At 43.9% G+C, this 25870-nt stretch overlaps 2 protein-coding genes across 3 annotated transcripts; one reads left to right on the plus strand and one right to left on the minus strand.

Annotated features, from left to right (window-relative positions):
- The first annotated feature begins 100 nt into the window (after nucleotides 1-100).
- Nucleotides 101-11824, plus strand: LOC144133280 (KICSTOR complex protein kaptin-like). Of its 2 annotated transcripts, none has more exons than XM_077666231.1 (13): nucleotides 101-252; nucleotides 421-634; nucleotides 714-799; nucleotides 4025-4112; nucleotides 4199-4253; nucleotides 4340-4427; nucleotides 4538-4608; nucleotides 6616-6725; nucleotides 7393-7503; nucleotides 8229-8322; nucleotides 9101-9236; nucleotides 9710-9880; nucleotides 11693-11824. In XM_077666231.1, exons 2-13 carry the CDS (start codon nucleotides 421-423, stop codon nucleotides 11780-11782), a joined length of 1314 nt encoding a protein of 437 aa, XP_077522357.1. In that variant the 5' UTR covers nucleotides 101-252; the 3' UTR covers nucleotides 11783-11824. The 2 variants fall into 2 exon arrangements, with proteins under 2 accessions (XP_077522357.1, XP_077522356.1); XM_077666230.1 differs by having other exon boundaries at nucleotides 8232-8322.
- Mcm5 (Minichromosome maintenance 5) lies at nucleotides 11810-25649 on the minus strand. The gene is made up of 16 exons (XM_077666229.1): nucleotides 25441-25649; nucleotides 24743-24869; nucleotides 23870-23998; nucleotides 22380-22552; nucleotides 21987-22142; nucleotides 21243-21327; nucleotides 20116-20372; nucleotides 19743-19854; nucleotides 18875-18943; nucleotides 18625-18765; nucleotides 17948-18124; nucleotides 16627-16742; nucleotides 16029-16157; nucleotides 15698-15800; nucleotides 14715-14882; nucleotides 11810-12041 (listed from the first exon to the last, which is right to left on the minus strand). Exons 1-16 carry the CDS (start codon nucleotides 25593-25595, stop codon nucleotides 11940-11942), a joined length of 2199 nt encoding a protein of 732 aa, XP_077522355.1. The 5' UTR covers nucleotides 25596-25649; the 3' UTR covers nucleotides 11810-11939.
- Nucleotides 25650-25870: the final 221 nt, after the last annotated feature.

Below are 25870 nucleotides of genomic sequence, written 5' to 3' on the forward strand. Positions count from 1 at the left end.
GGCTTGCTTTAGGAAGCCTGTTAGCGACGTCTAGCCAACTGCGAGCACAAATATAAGAGCGCCAAATTTGAAGCCAGGCCAGGTCAAGCCAAGCTTAGCCAGCTTAGCCGAGTCGCTACAAGCGGGAAAGATACCGTTACTGTGCGGTGTTTCGTGCCCGGCTCGATTTAGTTGTTTCACATATGTTATGTGTGACAGTCTCGCCCATTTCCAGAGTTCAAAAAATTAAGCGACGGAGGACCATCTTAGAACGTGGGTAACAGCTAGTTGCCATTTGAAAGCGATAAACTGCTGCTTCTCTGTAAGCGGCCGAATGGATCTAGCGCCCGATTACCGGCGTGAACATCACACACACGCACATCTTGCTGTATCTGTAACGGTCACGCTGATGATCATTGGACGTTGTCGCGTCCCTTGCAGATGTATCCGGACAGGAGAAGGATGAACGAGGCCCACTTCTCGGGGCTTCCATCGCAAAGCAATATCTACGGCATGACCACTTTGAACATAGGCGACGCCAACAAAGTGCTCGTTTCGTGCCTTCAGAGAAACGTGTTCTGCATTGAATATACCCGGAACAAGAAGAACGTGTTGACGCCGTCGTCCCGGGAGATACATTTCACATACCTGCCAGGTACACCTGCTGTGACGCTGAGTTTATATATGTAATTGTCATATCGCTTCCGTACGAAGCAGTCTCGATGTGCTTGCAGAGGGTGCCGACGTCATTGCTATCGATGCGTTCAGCAAATCTGTGCCTGACAACTTGGACATCATCATTGGCATCGCTTTTATCAGGGTAAATGCATGTTTTTAACTGGATAAAAAACTTTTTTTCATGTAATAAAGTTTGTTTTTGAACTGTGGTAAAGAAGAAACTAAGAGCTGTTAATCTCTCCAACCATTTTCTTGCTTTGGACTTATGACCACTGTGTACAAGTCATGTACTGAATGCTCAATGCCTGCCATGGTACTTTTCATTCCGCTTCGAGCATCGTTTAATGTTAGATCACATAGCACAAAAAGGTGCACTGAAGCTCATTGTAAAACCATCCCAGATTGTTCAAGTGCAAGGCTGTTGCCACAAGGGGGTCTGTTAGATGCCTGTTTTTATCAAGGCCTTTCTGTACTCAAAGCAGCATAATGTCAATAATCGAAAGTACTCTAGCAGCATATATATGGGCAGTTCCAAGTGACAGTGTCACTTACTGGTACCGCAGCGCAAAACAGCACAATGAACAAAGTTGTGCACTGACTGGTCATAAAAATCCGGTTTTTGTCTTTATTGTGCCTTGTCTGCTCAGAACAGTGCCAAAATGAAAATCACTCATTCTTATGCACACTTATAAGCATTAAATTACCTGCTTAGGCTATACTTGTTCATGTGACCTAATTCAGTTGAAATGCATTCTTGCTATGACACAGGTTGGCACAGCGCAATGGAACGAGGACGAGAAGAAACACGAAACACAGGACGGGCGCCCGTCCTGTGTTTCATGTTTTTTCTTCTCATCCTCGTTCCGTTGCGCTGTGTTAGTCTGTGTCGTAGAAAGTATGAACCAACTAGCCCACACCAGAATCCTCTTAGAATGCATTCTTGGCTTGCTTTCAGCAGTTTTGATTTGTGCAGTGCGTATAGATTCAATACGGCCTCTCTGCCTGTACAGGGTCAATCACACTTAGAGGGAACACGGCTCCGTATGTTCACGTACCTGCGGAGGGCCATTGCATCTAACTAGTTTATGAATCAATGAGCAGTCGAGCACAAGAAGAGGAACCTTGATGTGGTGCTTCGTGTCATCTGCCCCTTTGCACGGGTTTGCTACCGGCTTGGTCGCAATGGTGCTCCGCGTGTGCACAGCCACGTGGAGCCGTGTTCCCTCTAAGTGTAAATGACCCTACACATCTTGTAGGTAACCATGCCATATATGAGTATCACGTGTCTACAGATCATCGAAAGACTTGGGCTTGGCAAGAGGGCATATGACCAGAGCATGGCATGGCAGGTGTTCGTACAAAAAAAAAAAAAATAGAGCAACACATATAAAAATACCACCTAGCAGGGCAGTGCTATGTTCACCAGATTGCTGACAACTGAAAAGTGGATCTGGAAGTGGATCTGGACCAGTGCAAGCTAACATCATTAAAAAGAACACTGCAAAAGGACAGTACACCCACAAGTGACAAAGGAGTGCCACCTAGCTGTTGAACCTTACAAAAATTTTGCACTGTTCTCTTCAGACTTGTTTCAAATACCCCAGCTTTTAAACCTGCTGAAATAAGGTTGGCTGCACAGCTATTCCTTTGCCCATTTTCATCTCTGTGGGACTAGATTTTAATGATTTCTGATTCCGGGCTGCGGCCATAGTACTTAAAATGGAATTGTGCACATGGGTGTCTATGTAAAATTTTTGAAACAAAGCTTCTGCAATGTAATTAGTAGAGCACAACAACTAATCTGCATTCCCTTCTCTGATGTTTAACTGATATAAGGTTTTGCTCATTTACATCTGTGACTATTCTTTATGAGAAATTCTTGTGCATCCGTTTCCTAGCAAACCAACAAAGCACATACGTATGTGTGTGGCACCTTGAAGATACATATATCAACTGCTAAACACATTGAATATAGGCAGGTGAATTCTATGGTTATGTTTTGAGCAGAATTTTGATAGCATCTCAAGCAGCTGCAGGATCTTTAACTGTCTTAAAGGACTGTAGACATCTAATTTTATTGTGCACTTTCTTCTGTCAAACAATGCATTAGACATTAGAGTACATGGATTACCGGGTGGTATTTGCCTACAATCGCTAAATAATATATAATTAAATTTCTTCTCTCATGCTGTTTCGGTTTCATCGACTAAACGATGACTGTGATGTCAAGTTGATGTTTTGGTCACGTGATCCACTAGAAAAACTTCAATATAATCGCTGATATGTGGTTTTAATTCACTATGACATTTAATCCAGCCTCTTCCAATACCTGGAATGACAAAAAAATGATTTGTCAGCGATTATATTGGTTTTTCTATAGATCACATAACCAAAACATCAACTTGACGTCACAGTCGTCGTTCGGTTGATGAAACCGAAACAGCATCAAAAAGAGTTGCAATTATAAATTATTTAGCGGTCGTACACTTATACCACAGGGCGCTCCATGTATACAAATGTCTTAACACATTTGAGAGAAGGAAACACGCAAGCAAAAATTTGGTGTCTATAGTCCTTTAACTGCTAATGAATGTTCCTGGAAGCCTTCTTCAGAAGCTTTTCTGTTCCAAAAATGCATATAGTACCTCAGGAGCTGCTACAAGCAGCTTAGTCTGTTTCATAGCTACATAATGTTATGGTAAGCCTTAAAGGGGCTCTGAAACACCTTCCGAGGAAAGCACATCAACTCGCTTAATCACTGCTCTGTGCTGTCATGAAAACCTCAGCTAAATAATACACTTCTACACGCAGCAGAGGACCCACAATCACTCGCGAAAGTTGACGAGCCCTTCCCGGCGACTTTTCATGCTCGCACCCTCCTCCGTCGCTCGCATCTAAGTATACATGTTGAGAGGTGGCTACTGGTTAGATTCTTTCAGACATCAGACAGCTACCAAGGCTCCGGCCAATTAGCCGCATAGCTCCGGCGGGTCACGAAGCTCCGCTCCCGGAGGTGGGGCTGGCGGAGGAGCGCCGGCCTTCCAGCATGCAAGAAGTGGCGAGAGGAGAGGGAAAAGCGTGAAGACGCTGAAATTCAAATTTTGACTACAGATAACTCAGCTTCTAAAAAGTGCATTAGAAAATTTATTGCTGGGCAGTATTCGTGAAGAGGCGTGCTTTAACATCCCAGCCGTACTGCAACTTTATTAGAACCCCTTTCAAAAGAATAAGAATAAAAAGGCCCCATCCTGCGCCACTACGTGTAGCAGGCTAGTTTCATAGCTACAGCATGCACTATCCTTAATGGAAGAATGGATACGGAGCAGCACTACTAGATTGGAACTATTTTTCATTTATTTTTGTGCAGCCTGGAGAGAACCAGCTTGCCAGGCATTACCTGAATATTTACTCCCAGTCTGAGCCAGGGTGCGGTTTAGACTTGGACAGAATTGCACGTAAGCATCTTTTCTTGCCGAAGGTTTTTGAGTGACCCTTAAATGGGTATCGCTACAGGACATTTCCTCTGTTGTATGCATTGCAGAGGGCTGTCAGAGCCTAGAGCTCAACTTCATCCCTTACCAGCTCACACATGCTCTGTAAGTCCATGGAGTTCAGCTTTTCTTTTCAGGACAAAGGCTGGGCTATTGAGTTCTTTCATTGCGCTAATTCACTGACTGTGCAGGTTGTTTCCAAACCAGAGTGGCCAAAGAAATGGGGAGTTTGTGTTCCTGTTGTGTGGGAGTGACTCGAGGATCCACCTTTTCAGAGAGGTTCGTTGTTGCATTTTAGCAACGTTGTCTTGATGCTTGTCTTAGCAGGTCTTTAGACCAGAAGTTTACAACTACCACACTGCCGTTTACTTTTCTCCACCCATTTTCAGGATATACACCAAACGTACAGTGAGATTCCAATTCAGAGCTACTTTCCGGAATTCGCAGACATTCCTGACATGTAAGACTATACATTGTTCCACTTTTTGGTACTTGTGAACCTGGGTGTTCAGATCATTGATGATTTCGATTCCTGCTGTCAGCATGTCTGTGCACTTTGTCAGTTTTTCTGAGAAATAAATTTCATCTCTTCATATGAATTCATTCACATTAAAGACTAGAAAATAATACCATATCTGGTGCAAGTTGTCATGATACTTGTAACTAATCATAACGAGTGTGAAGTTTGGATGAAAGGTCAAAGCTTTTTGAAGATACTCTGCAAACTAACCCTCCTGCGCAGATGCTCTTGCATGCATTTGTTTTGTCTAAACTTTGTTTTCTCAATTTCCTTTTGAACTGAGCGCTTAGAAGACTTTTGCAGATTTCAAGGAATCGACAACTGAGCAGGAGTAACCTTCTCGCTCAAACTCATAACCAGCCCATCCCCAAGGCTGTCTGCAGTACTAAGAACCAAACCAAGCAGAGTAGCTGAGCTTTAACCTGTGGTGTATGTATTCAGTGCTTTTTGTGGTCAGGCCACAGAGGACTTCAACCTTAGAAGCTCTGATTGGTGTGAAGCATTGACATTATGTGTTACACAGCCATGATTTTTTTGCACAGCACCAGATGTTGCTTTGCATCCTCTGCTTTGTATCATGCTTTATTTCATCGTTTTGTGTACTGTCTGTAATGGGGCAAGCTGGTAATTCATTTTAGCTGGGAATTTTTTACAATGCAGGTGGTGTGTTTTGCCACAAAACCAAGTGGCGCGTGCTGTTCACTTGCAGATTTATGTGCGCAGGGATCTTCCATTGTTGACTGTGCCTTGAAAGATTCAACAGGCTCATTGGGAGCGGCTTGCGCTATATTCCACAACTTTTTCTGGCATTGTAGCGGAAGTTACGAAGCCGAAACATGCCGTCTAGCTACCTCTTGCAGTTATTAGTTTTCTCTTAAACATAGTATATTGTCAATATTCGTTATTTAAGGAATGTTCCCAACACAACTGCCTACTTTTAATGTTGAAAGCAATGCACCAGTTGGCAAGGCACACCATTTGGTGGAATGAAACAGCCATGACCATTCCCTTTACACACAAGGAACCGCCCTCTTCTTTCTGTACATGGACATGTTTCATGAATAAGGTGATACTGCCTGCAGTAGTTTTTCTTTTGAATAGAGTAGTGCCCTCCCATCCTATCAATTAGCCAGTGATGAGAATTTCAGGAGCTGGTTGCAAATCCCAACCACTTTCAGACAGTATGCACAATAATGAAATGAAGCATGATACAAAGCAGAGGATACAAAGCAACATCTGGTGCTGTGCAAAAAAATCATGACTGTGTAACACATAATGTCAATGCTTCACACCAATCAGAGCTTCTATGGTTGTAATCCTATCCTCTGTGGCCTGACCACCCAAAGCACTGAATACATACACCACAGGTTAAAGCTCAGCTACTCTGCTTGGTTTGGTTTTAATGTTTTTTTTATTACAACAAAGTTGCTAGACGTGCCTAGTCACAAGAGGCTTCAATAATAGATGGTGCCAGCTGCTCCAGCAATTGAATAATGTTACCACAACGAGAGCAATGCGCCAGGTGGCAAGGCACACCATTTGGTGGAATGAAACAGCCATGGCCATTCCCTTTACACACAAGAAACCGCCCTCTTCTTTCAGTACATGGACATGTTTCATGAATAAGGTGATACTGCCTGCAGTGGTTTTTTAGTGCCCTCCCATCCTACCAATTAGCCAGTGCTGAGAATTTCAGGAGCAGGTCGCAAATCTTAACCATTTTCTCGAGTTTTGTGGCTGTTAACCTTCGTTTGCTATCCAGGGCACAGTAGTGCAGCTGTTTCAACTATGTACAATCGAACCTCGTTATAACGAAATAATGGATGTAACAAAGGAATGACGATTCCCCTAGGGGTTATAACGAAGTAATCACCAGGCCCCTTCAACTTCATTATAACGAGGTTCAACTGTATGTGCTTCTTTTTCCCTTTCTTTTCTTTTGCTCAGTGTGCTGGCTATGGACCTCAAATACAAGGAAGGGAATGGTTCTCGAATCTCTGCGATCGGTTGCGAGAGTGGATTTCTGCAGGTTGCTGTGACAGCACAGAAAAACAGAGGTATCAACCCACTGTTTATTTTTCTTGTTTTTTTTACGTCCTCTTCATTACTGTACATTGTAGTCTGATTTTCGTGGATGCTTCTTGATTTATGCATTGAATATGTTGTTGTCGTGGTGATGGGAGATGAGTTTAGCATGTTGCTGTTAAACGCATATGTAGTTCTAATCCATGTTGCTATTATCAACCTAATATCAAAGTGACCTGTTATGGCAAGGGGAGAACAGGAATGGCGTTGGTAGTGCTGTGGTTACGACGGTATGCCTTTGTATGCTGACATTGTTCAAAACACACATAAAGAGTGTCTTTCAACTTGATTGTCTTGTTTTCAGAAGAAACAACAGCTGTGTTACAGATGTTGCTCATTATACTTTGCAGTTTGATGCCTGCCAGTGTCTCATATATAGTAAGCTGTACCATGTATTATACAGGAGGAAAAAGAGTGCCGTTAGGTGTGGTAATGATTTGACCCTATATGCCTAGCTTGTATAAGGTCTGGCGCCACTGAATAGATGGCAGCTACTGTCTTGATGTTAGTAGGGGTACCACAAGCACTAGGGCCAGGTGGGGTATGAAGGCTGTTTTTGCTGAATATGGCACCTCCTTACACAGCAAATGCCATACTGCGAGACATTCATTTGTAATATTATCTTCTTGTTTCCGACAGGTGAAATTGAGATTGTGTCATCATGGCAAGTTGATTTAGACTCCCCCATCTCTGGCCTCCATCTCTTCGAAGACAGGACCATTTGGCCGCTGCCTGATTTCGTCAAGAACAGTGAGTTCCACATGTGCTTAATAAAACATTCATGAAGTTTGCAATTTTATTAATGCCTGCTACCTGTTTACCGCAGTTGTTGGGGAAGTAGCTGTGGTGCATTGTTTATGATGTTTAAGTAATTACATAGTACTTGAGTGATCAGATGAAATACTAGGTTTTATTCTCCTTTGAGTATACAGCGCCGTGTTGGCTCAGTGGTTATGGTGCTTGGCTGCTGACCCGAAAGACGTGGGTGCGATCCTGGTCGCGGCGGTCGAATTTCGGTTGAGGTGAAATTCTAGAGGCCCGTGCGCTGTGTGATGTCAGCGCACATTAAAGAGCCCCCAATTGGTCGAAATTTCTGGAGCCCTTCACTATGGCGTCCCTCATAGCCCGAGTCGCTTTGGGACATTAAACGCCCATAAACTCATAAACCATTGAGTATACAGGGAGTTTTTTGGAGGTATGGTTAATTTGCTGAAGTGGAAAGCAAAAGTCTCTAACAACCCCAGTTGCCTTCTCTGCAGCCAAGCTTGTTGAAGAAAAGTGGTGTTTGGGGGGTGTTACTTAGTGTTGTGAGATTCGTTTCTCAAAGTTGCCGTAAGCAAGTAAACAAAGTTCCCAACTTACTCTTAAATTATGCAGAAGTGCCTTCGACCATTGCATGTGGTTTACGATGGCGGTACGACAAGGTCTGCATAGTGATTTCAGCAGCTTAGAGAAGCCTTCTGTTGTTCCTTTAGCAGCTGAACTTTCTAGGTGCTATGAATCGCAAGGATTGGCTCAGAAGACACACCTTTTAGTCTGCCGTGCACTGGTGCCTTCATTTGTGTACAGGTGAGAGTCGGGCTACTTTTTCACATTTGCACAAAGAATATAGTGAAATATGGAGCTCATTACACATCTGGTCTGAAGAAGCTGGCAATGAATTTGAGGAAACCACAGGAGAGTTGTATTTTCAGTATGAGCTATTGTTTAGGTTAAAAAAAATCGAATATCATTTGTGATTGGGCTGCTGCTTATTGGCATGTTCCTTATCTATTGCTTTTGTATTGTTGGCTAACATTCTCAAGGCTGTGTTACATGCACATGGATGCATTGAGTTAAAGTAGAAGGGAAGATGGGTATTGATGTAGCTCATTTAATAGAGCAGGGCATCCATAACATGTGAAGGTGACACTCTTGGCCCCCACCTGTCATGTGTTGTCCTTTCTTTTACTTTCTGCCAATTTTTCTGCAGTTCAAGTGTTTAACGGAATTATTTTTCTCTACATCATTAAACACCACTTTTGTTTGCCTCTGCTTTCCTTTTATGGAAAGAGTTCTTGTTAGTTAGGTATTTTACTCATATGCATGTGCTTTCATACATTTGTATGTAGGTATGTCATAAGGAGGACTCATGAACAAATAGAAACATGCTATTTACCACAGTATTACTTGTAGACACAAGAACAGTGAAACAACTGTGCAAAATTTTCTCACATCCATTGTGTACAGTCTGCTATCGCCTCTTTAACTCCAAACTGTGAGAGCTCTGTGGTTTTAGTCAGCAGCTGCATCACATTAACCGGTAAGTCACAGTCAGTGTCCTTTTTTTACCCTTTTCCTCCTGCAGAGATGTTCTTGACAGAGGTTTAGACCAGCATGCCATGCTACCTCGCAGTGATGATTTCGATTCCGTCGTTTGTGGTTGTGTGGCCGACATCGACATGGATGGTGTAAATGAGGTTATTCTGGGAACTTATGGACAAGTGAGTCCGTGTTTATTTGACTGCCTTAAAAACAAACTTATCCACCTTGCCACATAAATTACAACTTGAACAAGAATGATTGTGAACAATATGAATGTGTGCACCTATTGAAATACTATATGCCACTTGCAACATTTCGTTTCATGAGAGGGCTAATCTGAATCGAGAATGGCTGGCTGCCATGAATTCGATCTTGCTGTAGTGATGGAAACGCTGTCACATCCTGGGCAACATGTGCGGATGTCTAGAACAGAAATTCGAAATTTTGTAGTTTAGGTAGATGTTGTTCAGCCTACTGTTTCGTTAGAAATGTGGAAATACGCAGACAAACAAGTTCACCAGCTATGTCTGTTTCCACAATCTGTTCATGCTAATTTTCTTGGTAGAGGGATTGCCAAAACTTTAGTAGTTTTTAACATGTGACCCGAGAGTTGTGTGCAGATGGACAGGTCACTTGGTTGTTGCCATCGCAGGAGGTTCTGGTGTACAAGCTAGAGTGCCGCTCAGCCGGCAGGGAATCCTACGAGCTGCTCTGGCACCAGATGGTCTCCCACCCTATCCTCTCGATCGAGTACATGGACTTGACGGGGGATGGGGTGTGCGAGCTCCTCGTGCTCTCCACCAAAGGCCTGCACATACTCCAGGCAGGTCACATTTTGTCTATGTTGAACTCCCACGTACTGTCATCATCAACCGCTGTGGCACAAAGGCCTGTCTTATTGCCCTCCGAGTATCCCCGTCCCACCTAACCTCATCTGCCGTGTCCTCTAAATAGCCCCCCAGCTACACTTCCCTAACCATAGTATCCACCCTTTTACTCTACACTGCATCAGTTTCTTCCACTTTGTCTTTTCAGTTACAGCATTGTTAACTTGTGTTCACCCTCGTTGCATCTCTTGAGTGTCTGTTACCGCTGTCATTTTCTTAGTTGTAGCTAGGCGCACTGTCCTTCATCTGATTTCTAACTGCAGTAAGCATTATTTCATAACTTGACAATGTGTGCCACCGCATGAGTTGGCAAGACCTGTGAAACTTACTGCACACTCTGCATATGAGGCATGTACCTGCACGGCGTGTGCTTTTACCGACTTGTTTAGAAACTTTTTGTAAACCGGTTGCCTATGCTTTAATCATTTGCTTCGTTACTGTACAATGTGGGTGTACTCAGCATGCCATTTAGTGATGAAGGGCCATCTTAGCAAAAAATGTTCAGCTGTTTGGTTGAGAGCTACTCTAAAACTGTGTAGGTATAAAAGCCAGGCACTAGAGACAAGACAGGTAGAACAGGCAAAACTTTCAGCCTATTTGACTTGCACTTGCAACAGTACATATGTAGGCAAAGATTCAGCATGAACGGTTCTTTTATTGTGGCGCATGATGTTGATGTGTGTGTTTAAACTTGGCCTGCGCATGCGGTGTCATGAGCATAAATAAAGCTCATTGGAATCTCACATTTGACCTGCCTGCCTAGTCTCCAGTGCTTGCTTGTAAAGAGACTGTTGCTTATAAAAGGAAGCATGGTTGTTGCTGAATCGAATGGTTGTGGGGGGGCTCATGACTTAGATTATTTATTTGTGCAGATGCCTGACACATTACTGGTTTTCATTGCCTTGCATATGCAGTAAAACCTCAGTAATTTGACTGCCGTTCATTTCAAAATCAGCCCCGGCCTATGCACATGTACATCTATGACGTCAGACACCATTTAATTCGGCCAATCACCTTACAGTGGGCCGTGCCGAAGTGTGATCGGCACAGGCAGTGGTTGTCCAAATGTCCCTTTAAGCCTGAATAGCATGGTGCAGTCTTGCTAGCGCACCTCTGACATGCATGCAACAGCAGGTGAGGCAATGTGCAGAGGGCCCTGTCGCCGAAGGAGCCTGGTCGCATAGCTTTGGTATCGCTCTTCCGAGCTTCTCGCATTTTGGACGCTAATAGATACATCACTGGTTTTACTACTTTCTTCTTCGGAGGCATCTCGCCCTTCCAGTGCGCTGAAACTAAGCACTTCTTATGCGCTATTCGTAATACATACAATCGAGCCTCCCCACATGCGATGTTGCCGTTTGTGAGGAGGCTCCACTGCTACCATGCCGTACTGTGAGGGACGTCACAAAGGCCCTTACCATTCTGGAGCAGTTGCTCTTCAGCATTCCTGAAAGTGTGCGTGCAGTAAAGCATCTTGCAGAACTGCAAAAAATAGTTGTTGCCGTGCTGTTTTCATCTCGAAAGCAGACTGTGCCGGTTTTCACCAAATAAAATTACTTTCATGTAAACAGTTTTTGGCAGTGTTCTGGGGACTATTCAGTAATTCGAGCATTTCTTCCGGTCCCTTGAAGGCTGAATTAAACAAGCTTTTAATGTAGTTGCGTTATCATTGAAAAACATACAGACAGGTGTGCAATGATGTATAAGGCTGCATGCAGCTGTCATGATTGTGGCCATACCATTTACAGCATGACCTCAGAGAAACGACCAGCATCTGCATCGAGAGAATGGAGAAAATCGCCGGACTTCTGCATGCACCTCCCAGCAAGTCAGACTAGAGGCCAAGGAAAAGGAAGACTGGTGGGTTCTCAAGTTTTAAAAGGCAAATGGAATTTATTTGTAATGTATATAATACAAAGGTAAGAATTAAAAAGCACTGTATTTACAAAAAGGTAAGAGTACACATTCTCTTGTTTTTTCTGTGACGAGCTTTTCTCACTTGATGCGATAAAGCATCTTGCGCTGCATACGGTGTTGAATCTCCCCTCGCCGAATCATGTAGTGGAGGACCTTGTAGATGGCACGTTCAGGATATTTCTAGAAGAGAAAAAATTTCAATTAATGGGCTTCTCCACTGCTGAGCCGTAGATCCGCAGCAAACCTTTGTATTTAAGGAAGCTTTACAGTGCCCTGTGCCTTTTGTTATTTTAAGCATCAAACAACCATTGCTATTCCTACTTAAAGGGGCTGCGAAACACCGCTTGAACGGATGCCGGTTACACTTCAGATGGATTCTTTATGTCACACAGATGCTGACTCAAAAAGAATTACAGGAATCGATGCATAGGAACGGGAGTTATTCAATGAAGAAATTTCAAAATACAAGCAAACAAAATGCTGCCCTCAACTCTATTTTCGCGCAGCTTCCCATTCCCATTTCACTCTCCCAATGACGACACACTGTGCGACCAATCAAAACAGCCTATCTTAGCACGTGGCGGAAGTTTACACTCCATGGTTGCCTGTTCTCTGTAACTCGTTCATGCCAATGCTGGCGGCGCCGTTTGCATGGTTACAACAACCATGTGAACGCCGAGCTGACCCAGCGATGCTTCATCGTCACCACGACGGCGCAGAAGGGAACACTGATCAGTGACGCTCCCTTACTTATGGATCCCATCTCGAGCGCGAGATACTGCGACGGTGTGACAGCCTGCGCAAGATATCAGACACATTTAGCATAGCGCGTACCGCTACTGCTTTACCTCTATCGCTCCTAGCGCGCTGGTTGGTCACGGCAAGCAAGGAGCGCGCGCTGTCGACGGGAACGTGGCGCCATCTGGCGCCGCCGCCCGGTGATCCTCCATAAGCTGACGATGCGCACTGTCTGCTAAATGTGAACTGCACGCATCATTCCTTGGGACCGAAACGAACGCTTATAGAGTGCAATGGCTCGATCGGATCAACTCTGCAAAGCCGCTCTCAGATACATAGAGAGTACCCATAAGTGTTAGTGCTAGGTCGTAGGATGTTTACAGAGGCGCAAAGTCCGTCGATGCAAAAAGTAGCGCCAGAGCCTCTAACGGTGTATTTTTGTTTTACTTGCTTTACAGTGCTTTTATCTAGGGCAAACAAGTTGGTTTTGTTAATGTAATATAAAACACAAAAACTTGACAAAACGTATTTCTAGTTATTAACACAATTTGCAGTATATTTACTCTTTGTCCAATCATAAAGCTCGCCCTCCGTGATGTCATATCCGATGCTAACTACTGCCACTGTATGGTGACACCGTCAGCGCCATGAATTTGTTTTTGCGAGCTAATTAAAATATTAAAAACAGGAGTATACGTGGTACGACCGATGCTAATATCATCACTATAACTCCTTCTATGCAACCAACGGGCAAAACAATGCACTGAAAATGTGTTTCGGGGCCCCTTTAACACACAGTTGTCAACTCAGATTTTGCAAAGTGCCCGTAAAAAGCACACGTCAGGTCGCTATTGCCATCTATCAGCGGTTCAAAGTTGCTGGCTTTGCCAGTGGCTCATCGGTGGTTATACCGCACCCAAGAAAATTGCAGGGTGGCCCACAGGTAGCCAAAACGCACAGAAATTAGGGCTACAAAAATTTCTAAGCAAGTGAATGTGCTAAAATGCAGAAAATGACGATGTTTCTAAACAGTTACTTCAACACACTCTCTAGCATGCAGTTACGTTGTTATTATCATAGTTCTTGAGGAATTTTTCTCACTGTTTGCACAAAAAGTGGAAAGTCATCTTTAACTTAGTGTGTGAAACAACTTACCTATTGCAAAAATAGTATACAGTAGAACACCTCTATAGTAAAGTCATCGCGCAGAAAAAATCTTTACTATATCAGTTGTTGATGATGGCTTGGCAACTTACTAAATACAAAGTGTTGGCTTATAAAAAAAGAAGTCAGAAATACCTTCCATCCTGCTCTATCGTCCCTTTATGTGATAATTATTTATTTTCAGTTATCTCATTTTATATTATGTTTTCGATTTTGCCTACATCTTGTAGAAGTACTGCATTTGCACGAATACAACGTGGCTATGAATATAACATTAGTTTGATTCCCTGTAAGAAATAAAGCTTTGCATGAGCCCGACGTTGTCTTGCACAGCCTCAGAGTCATTTAAGAAAGAAACGCGCACAACAGTCAAGAACAGCAAAACCACCCACGCAGTGCCGCCGCTGCTGTGCTGTGAAAGTTCGCCCTATTCATCGCTGCACTTTTTTACTAGCCTTCCTTTCTCAGCGAGCTGCGTGGCTTTCTCTCCAAGGTCATAACAGACTTTACATCCCCCCCCCCCCCCCCCCCCCTCCCGGCAGCCCAAAGGCCTTCGGAAAGTTGGCTTCTCCTCGCACTCTTGAGCTTGGTGGTGAAACCATCTAAAAAAAATGCCGTTCTATATCGTCTTCAATATCTATTTGTCTCCAAACGCTGGCCCCGCGATCTTAGACTTCACACATGCTATGATGTCACCGTTCTGCGGGAAGTATGTTGCCATGGCTAGGCACTCTTTACTATAGCCGTTTCTGGTAAAAAAAGCTTTACTATAAACAGAAAATGGGACTGCAGTTTCACTTTACTATAGCGGGGTTCTACTGTATTCAAATTCATTTCATCAAAAGTAAAACAGGTTTAAAACTGCTCTAACTTTTATCAGAAACATTCAATAGCAACTGGGTTCTATAAAGGTGTACCCGCACAAAAGGAAATGCCATGTTTCACACCAACCTGCTTGAGGAAGTCCTGAACAATGCTGTGCTCGGAGACCTGAGAGCCAATGGCAAAGCGCCGCTTCATCTGGCCTTCGATGCGCAGAAGCATTTCATGCTCTTCCTGTGTTGAGAAACCCTCAGCGCCGGAGAGGTCGCCAGACAGTGCAGCATCTAATGTTGAAACCTGAAAGAAATTCATTATGCAGCTAATGTTTCAAGAGAAATTTTTTTAAAATATCCAGTGTTGTAATTTAGCAACTAAACACAAGGATGCCCATTTTTATAGCAGCAAATAGGCATGATACTTCTACCCCTGCTCCCCTGGGCCCTCAGCTCTCAAGGTGGTGCTTAAAGGTGTTCCAGCACATTTAAGGCCATGAGCCACTGCACTGAAGACAGCTGATTAAGACAATACTCTTTGTAGTTGCATGTCATGAATAAGCATTCCTTGCTTGCAGATGGTATTCATTTACTCTTGTATACATAGCACGCCATACTGTCAAATGTCCAGACTGAACATGAAGTGTGGCAGCGGCCTCTGAATTAGCCGACTTCTACACTTTACTCTGCTACTAGTACCACAGCAATGGTGCAAGAGAACAATTAAGTAAACAGAAGAGAAAGCACGACTAGCATCAAAATGCATGCAGACAGGGAAAAAAAGTGGTGGTGTATCTGGGCCATTACTATTCTCATCCGCAGTTCCCAAAAATCTATGTTCCTATATCAGGTCGCTGGTCCATTATGATGGCCTAAGAGCTTATGAGAGCGAACTACTACAACCTTGGGGTCAGACCGTCAATCTAGCTGCAAGTCACTTTTATTCGTCTAATTTCCTAGCTTGAAAGGCGTGCAAGACCATCTTTTTGGTTTGCGACATAACATACCTATCGCAGTGTACCATGGTGCTTCTAGTTCAGCAAAATATTTTTTGTTGTCCTGTGCATGCAGCCATTTGTGCCTCATTTGAACAGGTGTGTTATATTGCCTGCTACTCACCTGGAAAAGTCTCAGCGCTTCGTCAACATGCCACTCAGTCGCAAACGGCTGCAGCTGCATTTTGGCGAGAGACTCGGCGATGCGCACAATAGCCTCCAGCTGCCTGCGAAGATCAAATATAAAGGTTTATACTCGTATTGTACTAGGTTTATACTCGCATTGTACTAGGTGAGAGGATGTGTAATAATGAAGAAAAAAATGGAAATATGCAGCTTGATCTCGGAGCTGATCCTACCTAGTCCTAGGTAGTCTCCTAGATAGTCTCGGATGGCTAGAGCTTGGACATTTACAGTTTATTCAAGGAAGTGCGAAAATTCTGGGACGGGCATACCTGACAGTGATGGGTATGCTCGACTTCTTCACGGACTCTTGCTCATGCTCCCGTGTTCCGTTTCGCATCATGACGTAGCGATTCTTGAGCTTCTCAGCAGCGGTAGCAGAAAGCCTTGGACCACACTTACTGCAATCACAAGGCATGTTGTATATTTGCAGTCTACATGCGAACAACACAGCTCGAAGCATCAAGATTCTAGTTGGGGTATTCAAAATCTATTTGCATATTTGGACTATACATAAAGAAAGCACACTTTCATGATAATTATGATAAGGATCGTGCCATAAATAAAGAAATAGTTCTAAGTCCAGCACAACCCCTAAACGCCTCACACTGCAGTATTTTGTCAATTTTAATAATCAAAATGCAGAGACAGGCAGATGTGCTAGTCTAAGAGCGATATGGTCAAGTCTAATACAGCATGCACAAGCATAATAACAGTATCAAATACATTCTAAGAACTCCGCTGTTACCTTTCAGTTTCACTTACACTCGTTACTAGTTAAATGCAATAATGGAACGCAACCATTTCTTTATAACTATTTTTCACATTGCCTAAGTGGTCATAGAAATAAGACATTGTGGCACGTCTTACTCTCGGCAGAAGGAGATGTATTTCTTCAGGACACTCAAGCTGAGCTCTCCCTCCTGTGTCTTCTCAGCAGTTGGTTCAGCATTCATGTGAATGCCAATCACGTGCTTGGCCAAAGTCTGGAGACATAAAACGAGACAAAGAGACCGTTTGAAGGTACAGCTGATCCCGGATATATCAAACATGAAGAGGATCGTGAAATAGTTCGACATACCAATAACTCAGTACATAAAAAAATGGCAGTAAATAAACTAGAAGAAAGACAACACACTGCACCACGCTAGTGACTGCAGCGACGTGCCCACCGGCATGCTGGCGGCGCCACTCAAAACATTGCTAGGCCCAGCTTGCCCGTGTCGAAACCGCAGTGGACAGTGCTTGGAACTAGGCACTATCTATGATAAGAGGTCTAGTCCTGTTACCAGTATGCTATGAACGGAATGATTTCTCATTAAAATTAAGGGACAGTTGGTTTCTGTGATGCCTCTAACAGCGAAGTGAGCGAAGCACACCAGGCGAAGGCCACTGCTAGGCTTCCGTCAGGTTGGTTTCATTGCATGATAAGCTGGGCGCTCAAAGCTGCTTTTTCCACTTGACAGCACTGTAATGAGGCAAATGACTAATGCTCCCACGTTCACCTCGACATGCGATTTTACTACACTAGCACAGCCAGCAAGTGCACAAGGCCACTTAGCTGCCTGTCTACATGCGAGAATGCTTCTAAGAAGCGCCATTTGCATGGGTGTGGCGTTGTTCGATATATCGAATGTTTCGGTGAATGGGAGTTCAGTAAACACGAACAAAGGTGCTATACTTTTGCATGAGATTTTTGAGGAGAGGTTCTAATTGAACAACATAAATAATTCAGTATATCCAGACCGACTGTATTTGAAACCAGCAGACTTAGACAGTCACACGCGAAATACCATTGATAGAACCACGGATGCTGCTTCTAAACCGCGTTATGCTTTCGAAAAGAAAGTATTAAGTCACCAGCACAAATGCTGGCCATTTTTACAGGTGGGATGAGGCCGGCTGGTCGAATTGGACGGGTGTCAAGAAAGGTATCACTGCAGTGCTCAATGGGAGCAATTTTGACCATGTCGGGAAGAAAGAAAATCAACCAATGAAAGCCAGCAATATTCTGTGCTTAAAAATTTGCATTCGTGGTGAAATTTGCCCGTAGCAACAACTCTTTGAAAGACTTCAGTTGAAGAATAGGATAGAAATGACCTGCTATTCTGCAGAAAATTGCATGACAAGGTCGCAGCTCGACAAGCAGGCGTAAGTAAAGGCACAAATTAAAAGGAAGATAATGACATACAGAGTCTCTCTTCTCGTCGTGGACGTCCTTCACAATGAAGATCATGTCAAAACGGGAGAGGATGGTCGGCATGAAGTCGATGTTCTCGTCAGCTTTCAAGTCGTCCCAGCGGCCAAAGACACTGTTGGCTGCCGCAAGCACCGAGCAGCGGGAGTTGAGGGTTGTTGTGATGCCCGCCTGAGAGATGGACATTGAGAACCTTCCTGAGCACACAATGCATGCATGAAGCCATACCGATAGCTGCTGAAGGCCATACAACAGCGAATGCAGACTTAACACGCAGAAATGTGGACACATGTAATGTTTTTCCTTTGCGCCGGAACAATGCAGATGAGCTGAGCCTTAACTTAACGTCATAGGCAGAAGTTTAATGCCAGCATTATGATGATTAATGATTGCCTGTTCGAAATCTGACACATTAAGAAAAGGTAACTGGCGACAGGGGAAGCAACATGGAGTCATCCTAGTGCACTCCTAGTGTAGGAAATTTCTGTTTTCTTCCCTTGGACAGCAGGAGCAGGTATGAAATTAGAACTATACAAGTGTGCTGAAAGAATTATGGTCACATTTGCAAAAACAGAACTACGCAACTCTTACACAACACACTGAACGAATGACGAGAAACGCTGTGCCGTTGTTTGCAGTATGCAGTACTTGTGTCTCGCGAGTCAGCTCACCTTGGCTATGGATATAGTCTGCTGCTCCATGGCCTCATGAATGGCCACTCGGTCGTCTTCCCTCATCTTGTCGAACTCATCAATGCAGACAACACCACCATCTGCCAACACCATGGCACCACCCTCCATGATGAAGTTACGCTGCAAGAAAAAAAAAACCCTCACTCAGCACTGTGCAGCAAGTGCCTGCATAGCGAATAGCTGTGCCACTAGATCAGCAAATCGCAGCAAGCGAGGCTTCATCACTTACAGTGGCTGGGTCTCTGATGACTGAAGCCGTCAGACCGGCAGCACTGCTGCCTTTGCCAGAAGTGTACACCTGCAGAAGTTCACCAGCATCAGGTTGTGCTCGGGACAAAAATGAATTTCACCAGCACCTTCTAAGGTGCCTGCAAGGTTAACACATTTGCCAGCATCCTCTTTTAATTTAAAAAAATTTGTTCAAGTTGTTACGGCTGGATAACTTGCTAGACAATTCCTTAGAATATTGAAGAATCAAATAGTGCGGAAGACAGGGACTGAAAATGACAACACAAGAGCTGATGAGTGCTTTTCTTCTTCTTGGTTTTTTTTTTGTCCCAGTCTTTTGCGCTGTTCGATTCTTCAGTACAACATTGTACCAACTCGCCCAGCTGTCCACTTCGTGGAACCTGTCCTGGCACGAACATCAAATCCCCAGCAAAATATGCTCCAATAAGACAGCCTGCTGTGTTAACCATTTACACAACATTGAATCCAGTTTGCTGAAATATTTCAGTTGCAAACTTACAAACTGCTGTGGTTAGTGCTGGTAGTAATAAAGATAAAAAAATAAGGAGCAGTTAGACAATGCCACTGAATAAACAGACATATGAATATGCAGCCCACGAGCCTTGCCTTTGGGCCATGCAATGCAGCTCATCTGTCCAATGTCAGCGTTCTAAATCTCTCCAAGGTGAGAGGAAACCTTACCCTTGCCCCTTTCCAGAGCTTGCGTCTCCAAGGAATGTTAAGAGCTTACTAGTACATGGTTTAAAGGCAAACCCCATGGGTTGTATGTTTTCGACAAAGGCTGAAACACTACACTGTTTATGAGGCTAACTTTGAATAGCTCTGATTTGTCTAATGAGGATGCTCACCGCAATGGGGGCCACACGTTCAACAAACTTGAGCAGCTGACTCTTGGCTGTGCCTGGATCACCAAGAAGCAACAGGTTGATGTCTCCTCGCCGCCTCAGCCCGTCTGGAAGCCTGTGGTCAAGAGTTCAGTTCAAGTTGGAAAGCACATTTGGTCTTAAAGAAGCACTGAATTGTTGAACAGTAAAAATGTCCCAGCCAAGAAGCCTAGACTGAGTGCCATGATTTCAGAGAGGATGTTAGAGTGCAGATGAAATGTTCAGTTTGGATACTGATCACAAATGTCTACAGCATACATGGAAAATGGGTGCTAAAATGGCACACATTTTTTTTTTAAAAGATAAAGGTACACTATATATAGCGGCAATGCATCACCTCTTAACAGAACCCCCGAAGAGCAGGCAGGCGATGGCCTTCTTCACATCAGCAAAGCCGTAGATGGAGGGCGCAATACTCTTGGCAATCCGCTCGTAGATGTTGGGGCTGCTCGCCAGGTGGCGGAACATGTCTTCTTCGTCGGGCGTTAGCATGGTGCCCCCAACTCTTCCTGCACCTTCAGTGTTCACGGAGATGCCCACAATGCGAAGGTACGGAGCACGGATGCCGATGTTCGACTTCTCCTGGGGCCCCTTCTGGAAAGCATTGGGGTTCGGTGGGACACACGTGTTAGCTATGACCTTACAAATTCAAGTGAGCTTCAAAGTTTTTCATGAAACTGGGAATTCTGCAAAATCACAAGGACAGTACACCTTAGCGAAATTTAGTGAAGGGAATGCAGTTAAATTTATGACGAATGCTCAGTAATGGTCACTGCTTCAGTGAAGGCTAAAGCAACAGAAGCAATCAAAGAACAGATCATTGCTGCACTCTGCTTAGCGTTTGGCACTTGAAACTTTCAGAATGTTTGTTTAAGGGAATATGCATTAAGGAGCACCGAGGACAACTCATCCAATTTTTTTTTTGCTCTTGATAAAAAATAAATTCGATGGGTCAGTCTGGGAATGTTGATGTTTGTCCAGTAGCAAAAGATGCATTTGTTGCTGATAAAGTATGACGTAATAATTTTCGTGCCATTTGATTCACACATGCGACAGCTACGCCGAAAAGGACTTCATGGAAACCATTTTAAAGCAAATTTTGGTGCCGACACACCGCAGTACCTTGTGAAATCGGCCAGGTGTGGTGACACCTGTATTTAGTTTTTTTGTTTTTTTTTGTAGCTTATAAAAGCTCCATTTTCAGTGAATGTATAGTTAACATTCACTACAAGAAAAGTGCCAAATTAAAAATTTACCCGCTTAAAGCAAAACACTGAAGTTGTTTGATTACAAACAAGTAGTATTTCATACTAGGTCAAGAGACTATGTTAGTAATTTGCATTTTTATATTAAAACGGAAAAGGTATAGGCATTTAGTGCCAAGCTAAGCAGAATATCAGCTTTGAGCACCTTGTTCTGCACAATTCGATATAGTATTTCCAATTAACAAATCCTTCTGTTTACCTTTGTTGGGCGTCCAGTTTTCTTGATGGAGTAGACACCAATGGCCGTGATCCTATTTCCAGGCACAACACGCTCGCAGAGGTAACTAAAGTATCAAAGAAGCAGTGAACCATCAGTGTTATGTCAACCGAGGCAGCATGAACATTTGGCTCAAATATTGAATTTGCCAAGAAACCGCTTACTTACGCATGCTGAACACTATGCAAGGTTAAGTCAGTAAGGATTAAATTTTAAGCTGCATTGCAGCACTAAAAGAACAAACTTTCTTTGCAGGTTATATCAAAACTTTTGTACAAAAGATGAAGAAAGGTGTGTTCTTATGGTGCCACTGCAGGTTTTGTTTCATTTCTCCCATACACAGCAACGATGACAGGTTGCAAATTCCAAATACACTGTGCAAAACAATGCCACTGCGACCATTATGTGTGGAAACTACAGCTCAAGGAAAATTACCAACACAAACCTGGTCATTTCTGCCGCATTGTGGCAGACTGTTCCGTTCAAGTAGCTTTCACAAAGGAAATGCCGAAGCCTTCCAATGTTACTGAACTTTTGCAGTTACTGAAACCACGCGTGAAATGGACATTCCAATGCTTCCTTGCCCTGCTGAACTCGCTGGCAGCCAAGCAGTCTGGATGCTATGCCAGAATTAATTGATAAAAATTTGCAGTCTACCTGCTGTGCTTAGATGGCTACTCTAGTCTTGCATGCTACATTAGAGAATGCATGCAACAGAATTCGTACCGTTCACAGTATAGCTGGAGGTGCCGAGGCATCTCGCCGTAAGGAACTTCGTCTGGGACCTCTTGCAACTTGAGCACTTGAAAGTCGACGCACTTACACTTGTCAGGAACGATGAAGAAAGGATCAACAGGGCACTTGGGCTGTCCAGCACGATCACTAAAGTACAGAAATAAAAAGAGCATTTATACAAATCACTAATGTACATACATTTGAACAAGCATAGCATCGTGCAGCACTACACTAGGCTTCATTGAAAAATGTGTAACTTGAAGTGATTGGTTATTCATGTCAACATAAAAACCACATGCGCACACGCATACTGCTGGTCTAATTAATTGCTTTGAAGAGCCGTGAGTGTGAAATAATAGCAACATTTGAACAAATGAGGTGTACCTGTTACATCTGCGTGGCAGGGCATAGCCTTCAAGACCAGGCTTGATTGGCACGTTGGGCACGGTCTCCCGGCATGACCGGCACTGAAGCGTGATGCTGGTTGCCTTGGCCTTTGTTCCTGATGCTGCGATCACAATGCCTGGCACTTTGACGAGCCGAGAAACTTGATCAGACTGCCAGTGAGAAAGAGAGTGAAAGAAAGAAAAAAAAAAAGCTTTGCAATTTTAATCCAAAAAAGAAAATAGAAGACAGGCTGCAACGCCAAGTGCAGAGACCAAACACGTAGCGCAACAACCTATTATTCACAAATGGAATAACAGGACAAATAGCGGCAGTATCCTTGCAGCCTAGGAATACTTAAACAAAGGGAGAAACTGGAGTAATAGCTGCAATACGTTTAGCCTGCAAATACCCCAGAGCTTAGGCACGCAGAACAGCTGCATTTAGAAATGAGGCACAGAGCTGCAATATGCGCGTCTTGAAGGTAGGTACATAGGGTTCATTGATGGTAACCATACAATCACAAGGAAGAAATACAGGACAGACAGTTATAATGCTTGGAACCCAGCAATACTTTAAGCACAACACTGTGCACTACAAGGTAAATGTGCTGACACGGTCACTACAAGGCAGGATGGAAGTCATAGACACAAACTGACAAGGTTTAGCTCACATGCCAGTTACAATGGCTTTTTGAGCAAAAACAACTAACTAGGTTGGTACATTCCAAGGATAGCACGTGTGTTAGAAATTTTGACAGAAAAAACCCTCTTGGTACCTTATTAGCGACATGCAAGTCTTGGTTTACAATCAGTCATTTCGGCATTTCACTTTCAGCTTTTGACCGACCGACTTGCGCAGAAGCATATGCTAATTATAATCAGCACAATGCAACCATTTATTTTTTACTGTAACTTAAAAGGCTCTTTCTTGCCACTTGTAACTGCACATAATGTTAAGAACGCGTCTGTTTGGGAACAAGCGCCTCAGCTGTCCTAACGCTGAAAAATGGGGCTTCAGACGTGTGTCCATGCTGTAGCACTAGTAGAAGCAACAAAAATATTTGAAACAGCTATGTATCAACACTTCGAAGCACAGCCATAACAATAAAAAAAAAGTCAAATTTTAATTGATAATCCAAGATTCAGAATTTACAATGTATTCATTTTCAGTACTCATTTGCCCAAATGTCTACGATGAAAAGAAGCACAAAGGAACGGCAGCAGATTATCAAAACCAATATTTTTTTTTTCCAGTTTCTGTCTGGAAACACAAGAAAAACAACTTCTGCCCTTAACTCCCTGCTGCCTTTTCTTTGAGCTGCTTTTCACTGTGGATGTGTGGATGGTTTTTGCAACTGTCACTTTGAACCTAAACCGAAAACTACTGGCTCATTCAAAATGCACAGCTTTTCCAACAATGTATGCATGTCCTACAACAAAGCAATACCGAAGGTTTCGGTTTAGAAGTGAGAAAGTTGCAAATCTCACTTTGATCTCTCGCATGGGGACTGGGTGAGCCTCAGACTTGAGCATCACTTGGATGTCGGCAACATCCTCCTCCCCTTCGGGTCTTGGCCTGGTCACCTCATCAGCGACTTCTTTGGCCGCCTCTTCAAGCTGTTGTAGCAACAAGGAAGCAAACTTGTAAACGACACTCATCAGGCATGCAACAGCGCCCACATATAAAAAAGGAACAAGCGCAGGCATACATCTCAGCTCACACTGGCAAACAAAATCCAGCAGTCCACATTACACTAATTGCTTTCCCATCCACTTCAATTTGTTCCGACGATTAATTTCGACTGCACACAGTTCGCATTATGCAACCACTCGAGGCACCTACCAACATCCCACTTTCAATGAAGGTGCCTACAAGGCTCTCCAGGTTTACTTGCTTGCTTGACAAGCTGGTGCCACCGTGCCAATGCAAAGGGAATGAAAGTTTGGGCTCGATGCAAATAAGGGTGGCATTGGCTCTACTTTTGACCACTTGCCCTGCACGTTTCATCTCAGTGTTTTGATCTGGGAGCACTTCGCTCACCTATTCTTTTTACCCCATGCTCGACACCATGGGGACAGATGAAGCATATTTTTGGTCACAGACAGACCGTATCTAACATCCAGAAGGAAGGATCACATATGGGACATTGCCTTTAAAAAAAGTTTCCTCAGTTTTGAGAAAATATACGCTATGCACATTCAGAGTACAGAGAACAGCATGTGCAAGTGAGCAGTCTGCACATAGCCGTGCCGACATTTTTTTGTTGCTATCACGGTCTCCAGTGTGTAATTTTTTTCGAATTTGTTCCAGCCCCCAGGTAACGTTTCCTTGTTTTGCTCAGTTCCAACCACCGAGCTCACCAGTGGGATGTGCTCAGTCGGCTGCTTGGTCAGCTTGTCAGCCAACACTTCGTCAAAACTGGAGATGTCTTCCAGCGCCACCTCCAACCAGTATTGGCCCATGTTGTAGTGCTGCTTCAACTGGTCTCTGAGGGGAAAAAAGAAAGGTAAAGCATTGTTGGTGACCTCGGTGATAACGTGTTGATAGAGTATTCGTTTTCCATTCGCGCATCATAGCGGACCGGTTTTAACGAAGCCACCGCTAGACCGAAAACTGCTCTGTGATGCGGTACTTATAACGGTAAAATTATGTGCACATGTTCACGATGTGAAAAGCTCCCACTGAATACAGAAGAGCAGACGGTGCCTGTCTTGATACAGCCTTAGGTTACGAAAACGCTGCACTACTGCAACGTATGCTTGACAGAATAGAAATACAATAGAAGAAATCAGCGCTCAGAACAAATTCAGCGATTTCCGATCGGGGCCATTCCGAAGGCATCGGATCTTGCACACAGTCAACCGCCAACGACAGCCTAAAAGCGCAATATGCGTGCCAAATCACAACGGTCCAGCAATATACGATGATTTCCAGTTCGGAGTCCTACCGACGTGCTACTTCACGGCGGTAATCTCCGATTATACGAGCGACGAGAATGCCCTTATTTGAGTAGATGCCCCCCCGGGCACTGTCCACTGGGCCTCATGCGGCTAGTTACCTGTAGCTGTAGTTAAAATTCCCCTCGTGGAATTGCCGCAAGAAATCGCGGAATCGACGCTTGACGGCTTGAAGATTGACCTGGCTGTCTTCTTGCGTGTTTTCGGAGCTAAAATTATCGCTGAAAAAGACTCCGCCATCGTCGAACCCAGCCATCGTTGCAAACCACACAGAGCAGGGTACGCGCGGGAGCTAACAATGCGCGCCCAATTTTTGGCGCGAAAACGCCGGCGCTTTAATCGACTGCAACGCCACCTGCTTTCTTTAAATGCAGATGACGTTTCGTGAGAGAAGAACTAAACACGCTTAATTTAAAATGGCGTCAAATTTAAGACCAGAAAAAAAATGCTATCATAGTGCAAAAAACAGTTCACAAACCAGAGATAACTAATTTGTTGGCCAATGAGTGCGCTCGGTGCTCTTACGTCACG

Source organism: Amblyomma americanum, chromosome 5, assembly GCF_052857255.1.
Source record: "Amblyomma americanum isolate KBUSLIRL-KWMA chromosome 5, ASM5285725v1, whole genome shotgun sequence".
Lineage (NCBI taxonomy): Eukaryota > Metazoa > Arthropoda > Arachnida > Ixodida > Ixodidae > Amblyomma > Amblyomma americanum.

Excerpts from the sequence above, each read along its gene's own strand:
- LOC144133280 (XM_077666231.1), top strand. The coding sequence starts at position 421 with ATGTATCCGGACAGGAGAAGGATGAACGAGGCCCACTTCTCGGGGCTT. Across the intron at positions 800-4,024 it reads TTGGCATCGCTTTTATCAGG|CCTGGAGAGAACCAGCTTGC; the intron begins GTAAATGCATGT and ends ATTTTTGTGCAG. Across the intron at positions 9,881-11,692 it reads AAGGCCTGCACATACTCCAG|CATGACCTCAGAGAAACGAC; the intron begins GCAGGTCACATT and ends TACCATTTACAG.
- Mcm5 (XM_077666229.1), bottom strand. The coding sequence starts at position 25,595 with ATGGCTGGGTTCGACGATGGCGGAGTCTTTTTCAGCGATAATTTTAGC. Across the intron at positions 21,328-21,986 it reads CTCCAGCTATACTGTGAACG|TTACCTCTGCGAGCGTGTTG; the intron begins GTACGAATTCTG and ends TTGATACTTTAG. Across the intron at positions 20,373-21,242 it reads AAACTGGACGCCCAACAAAG|AAGGGGCCCCAGGAGAAGTC; the intron begins GTAAACAGAAGG and ends AATGCTTTCCAG.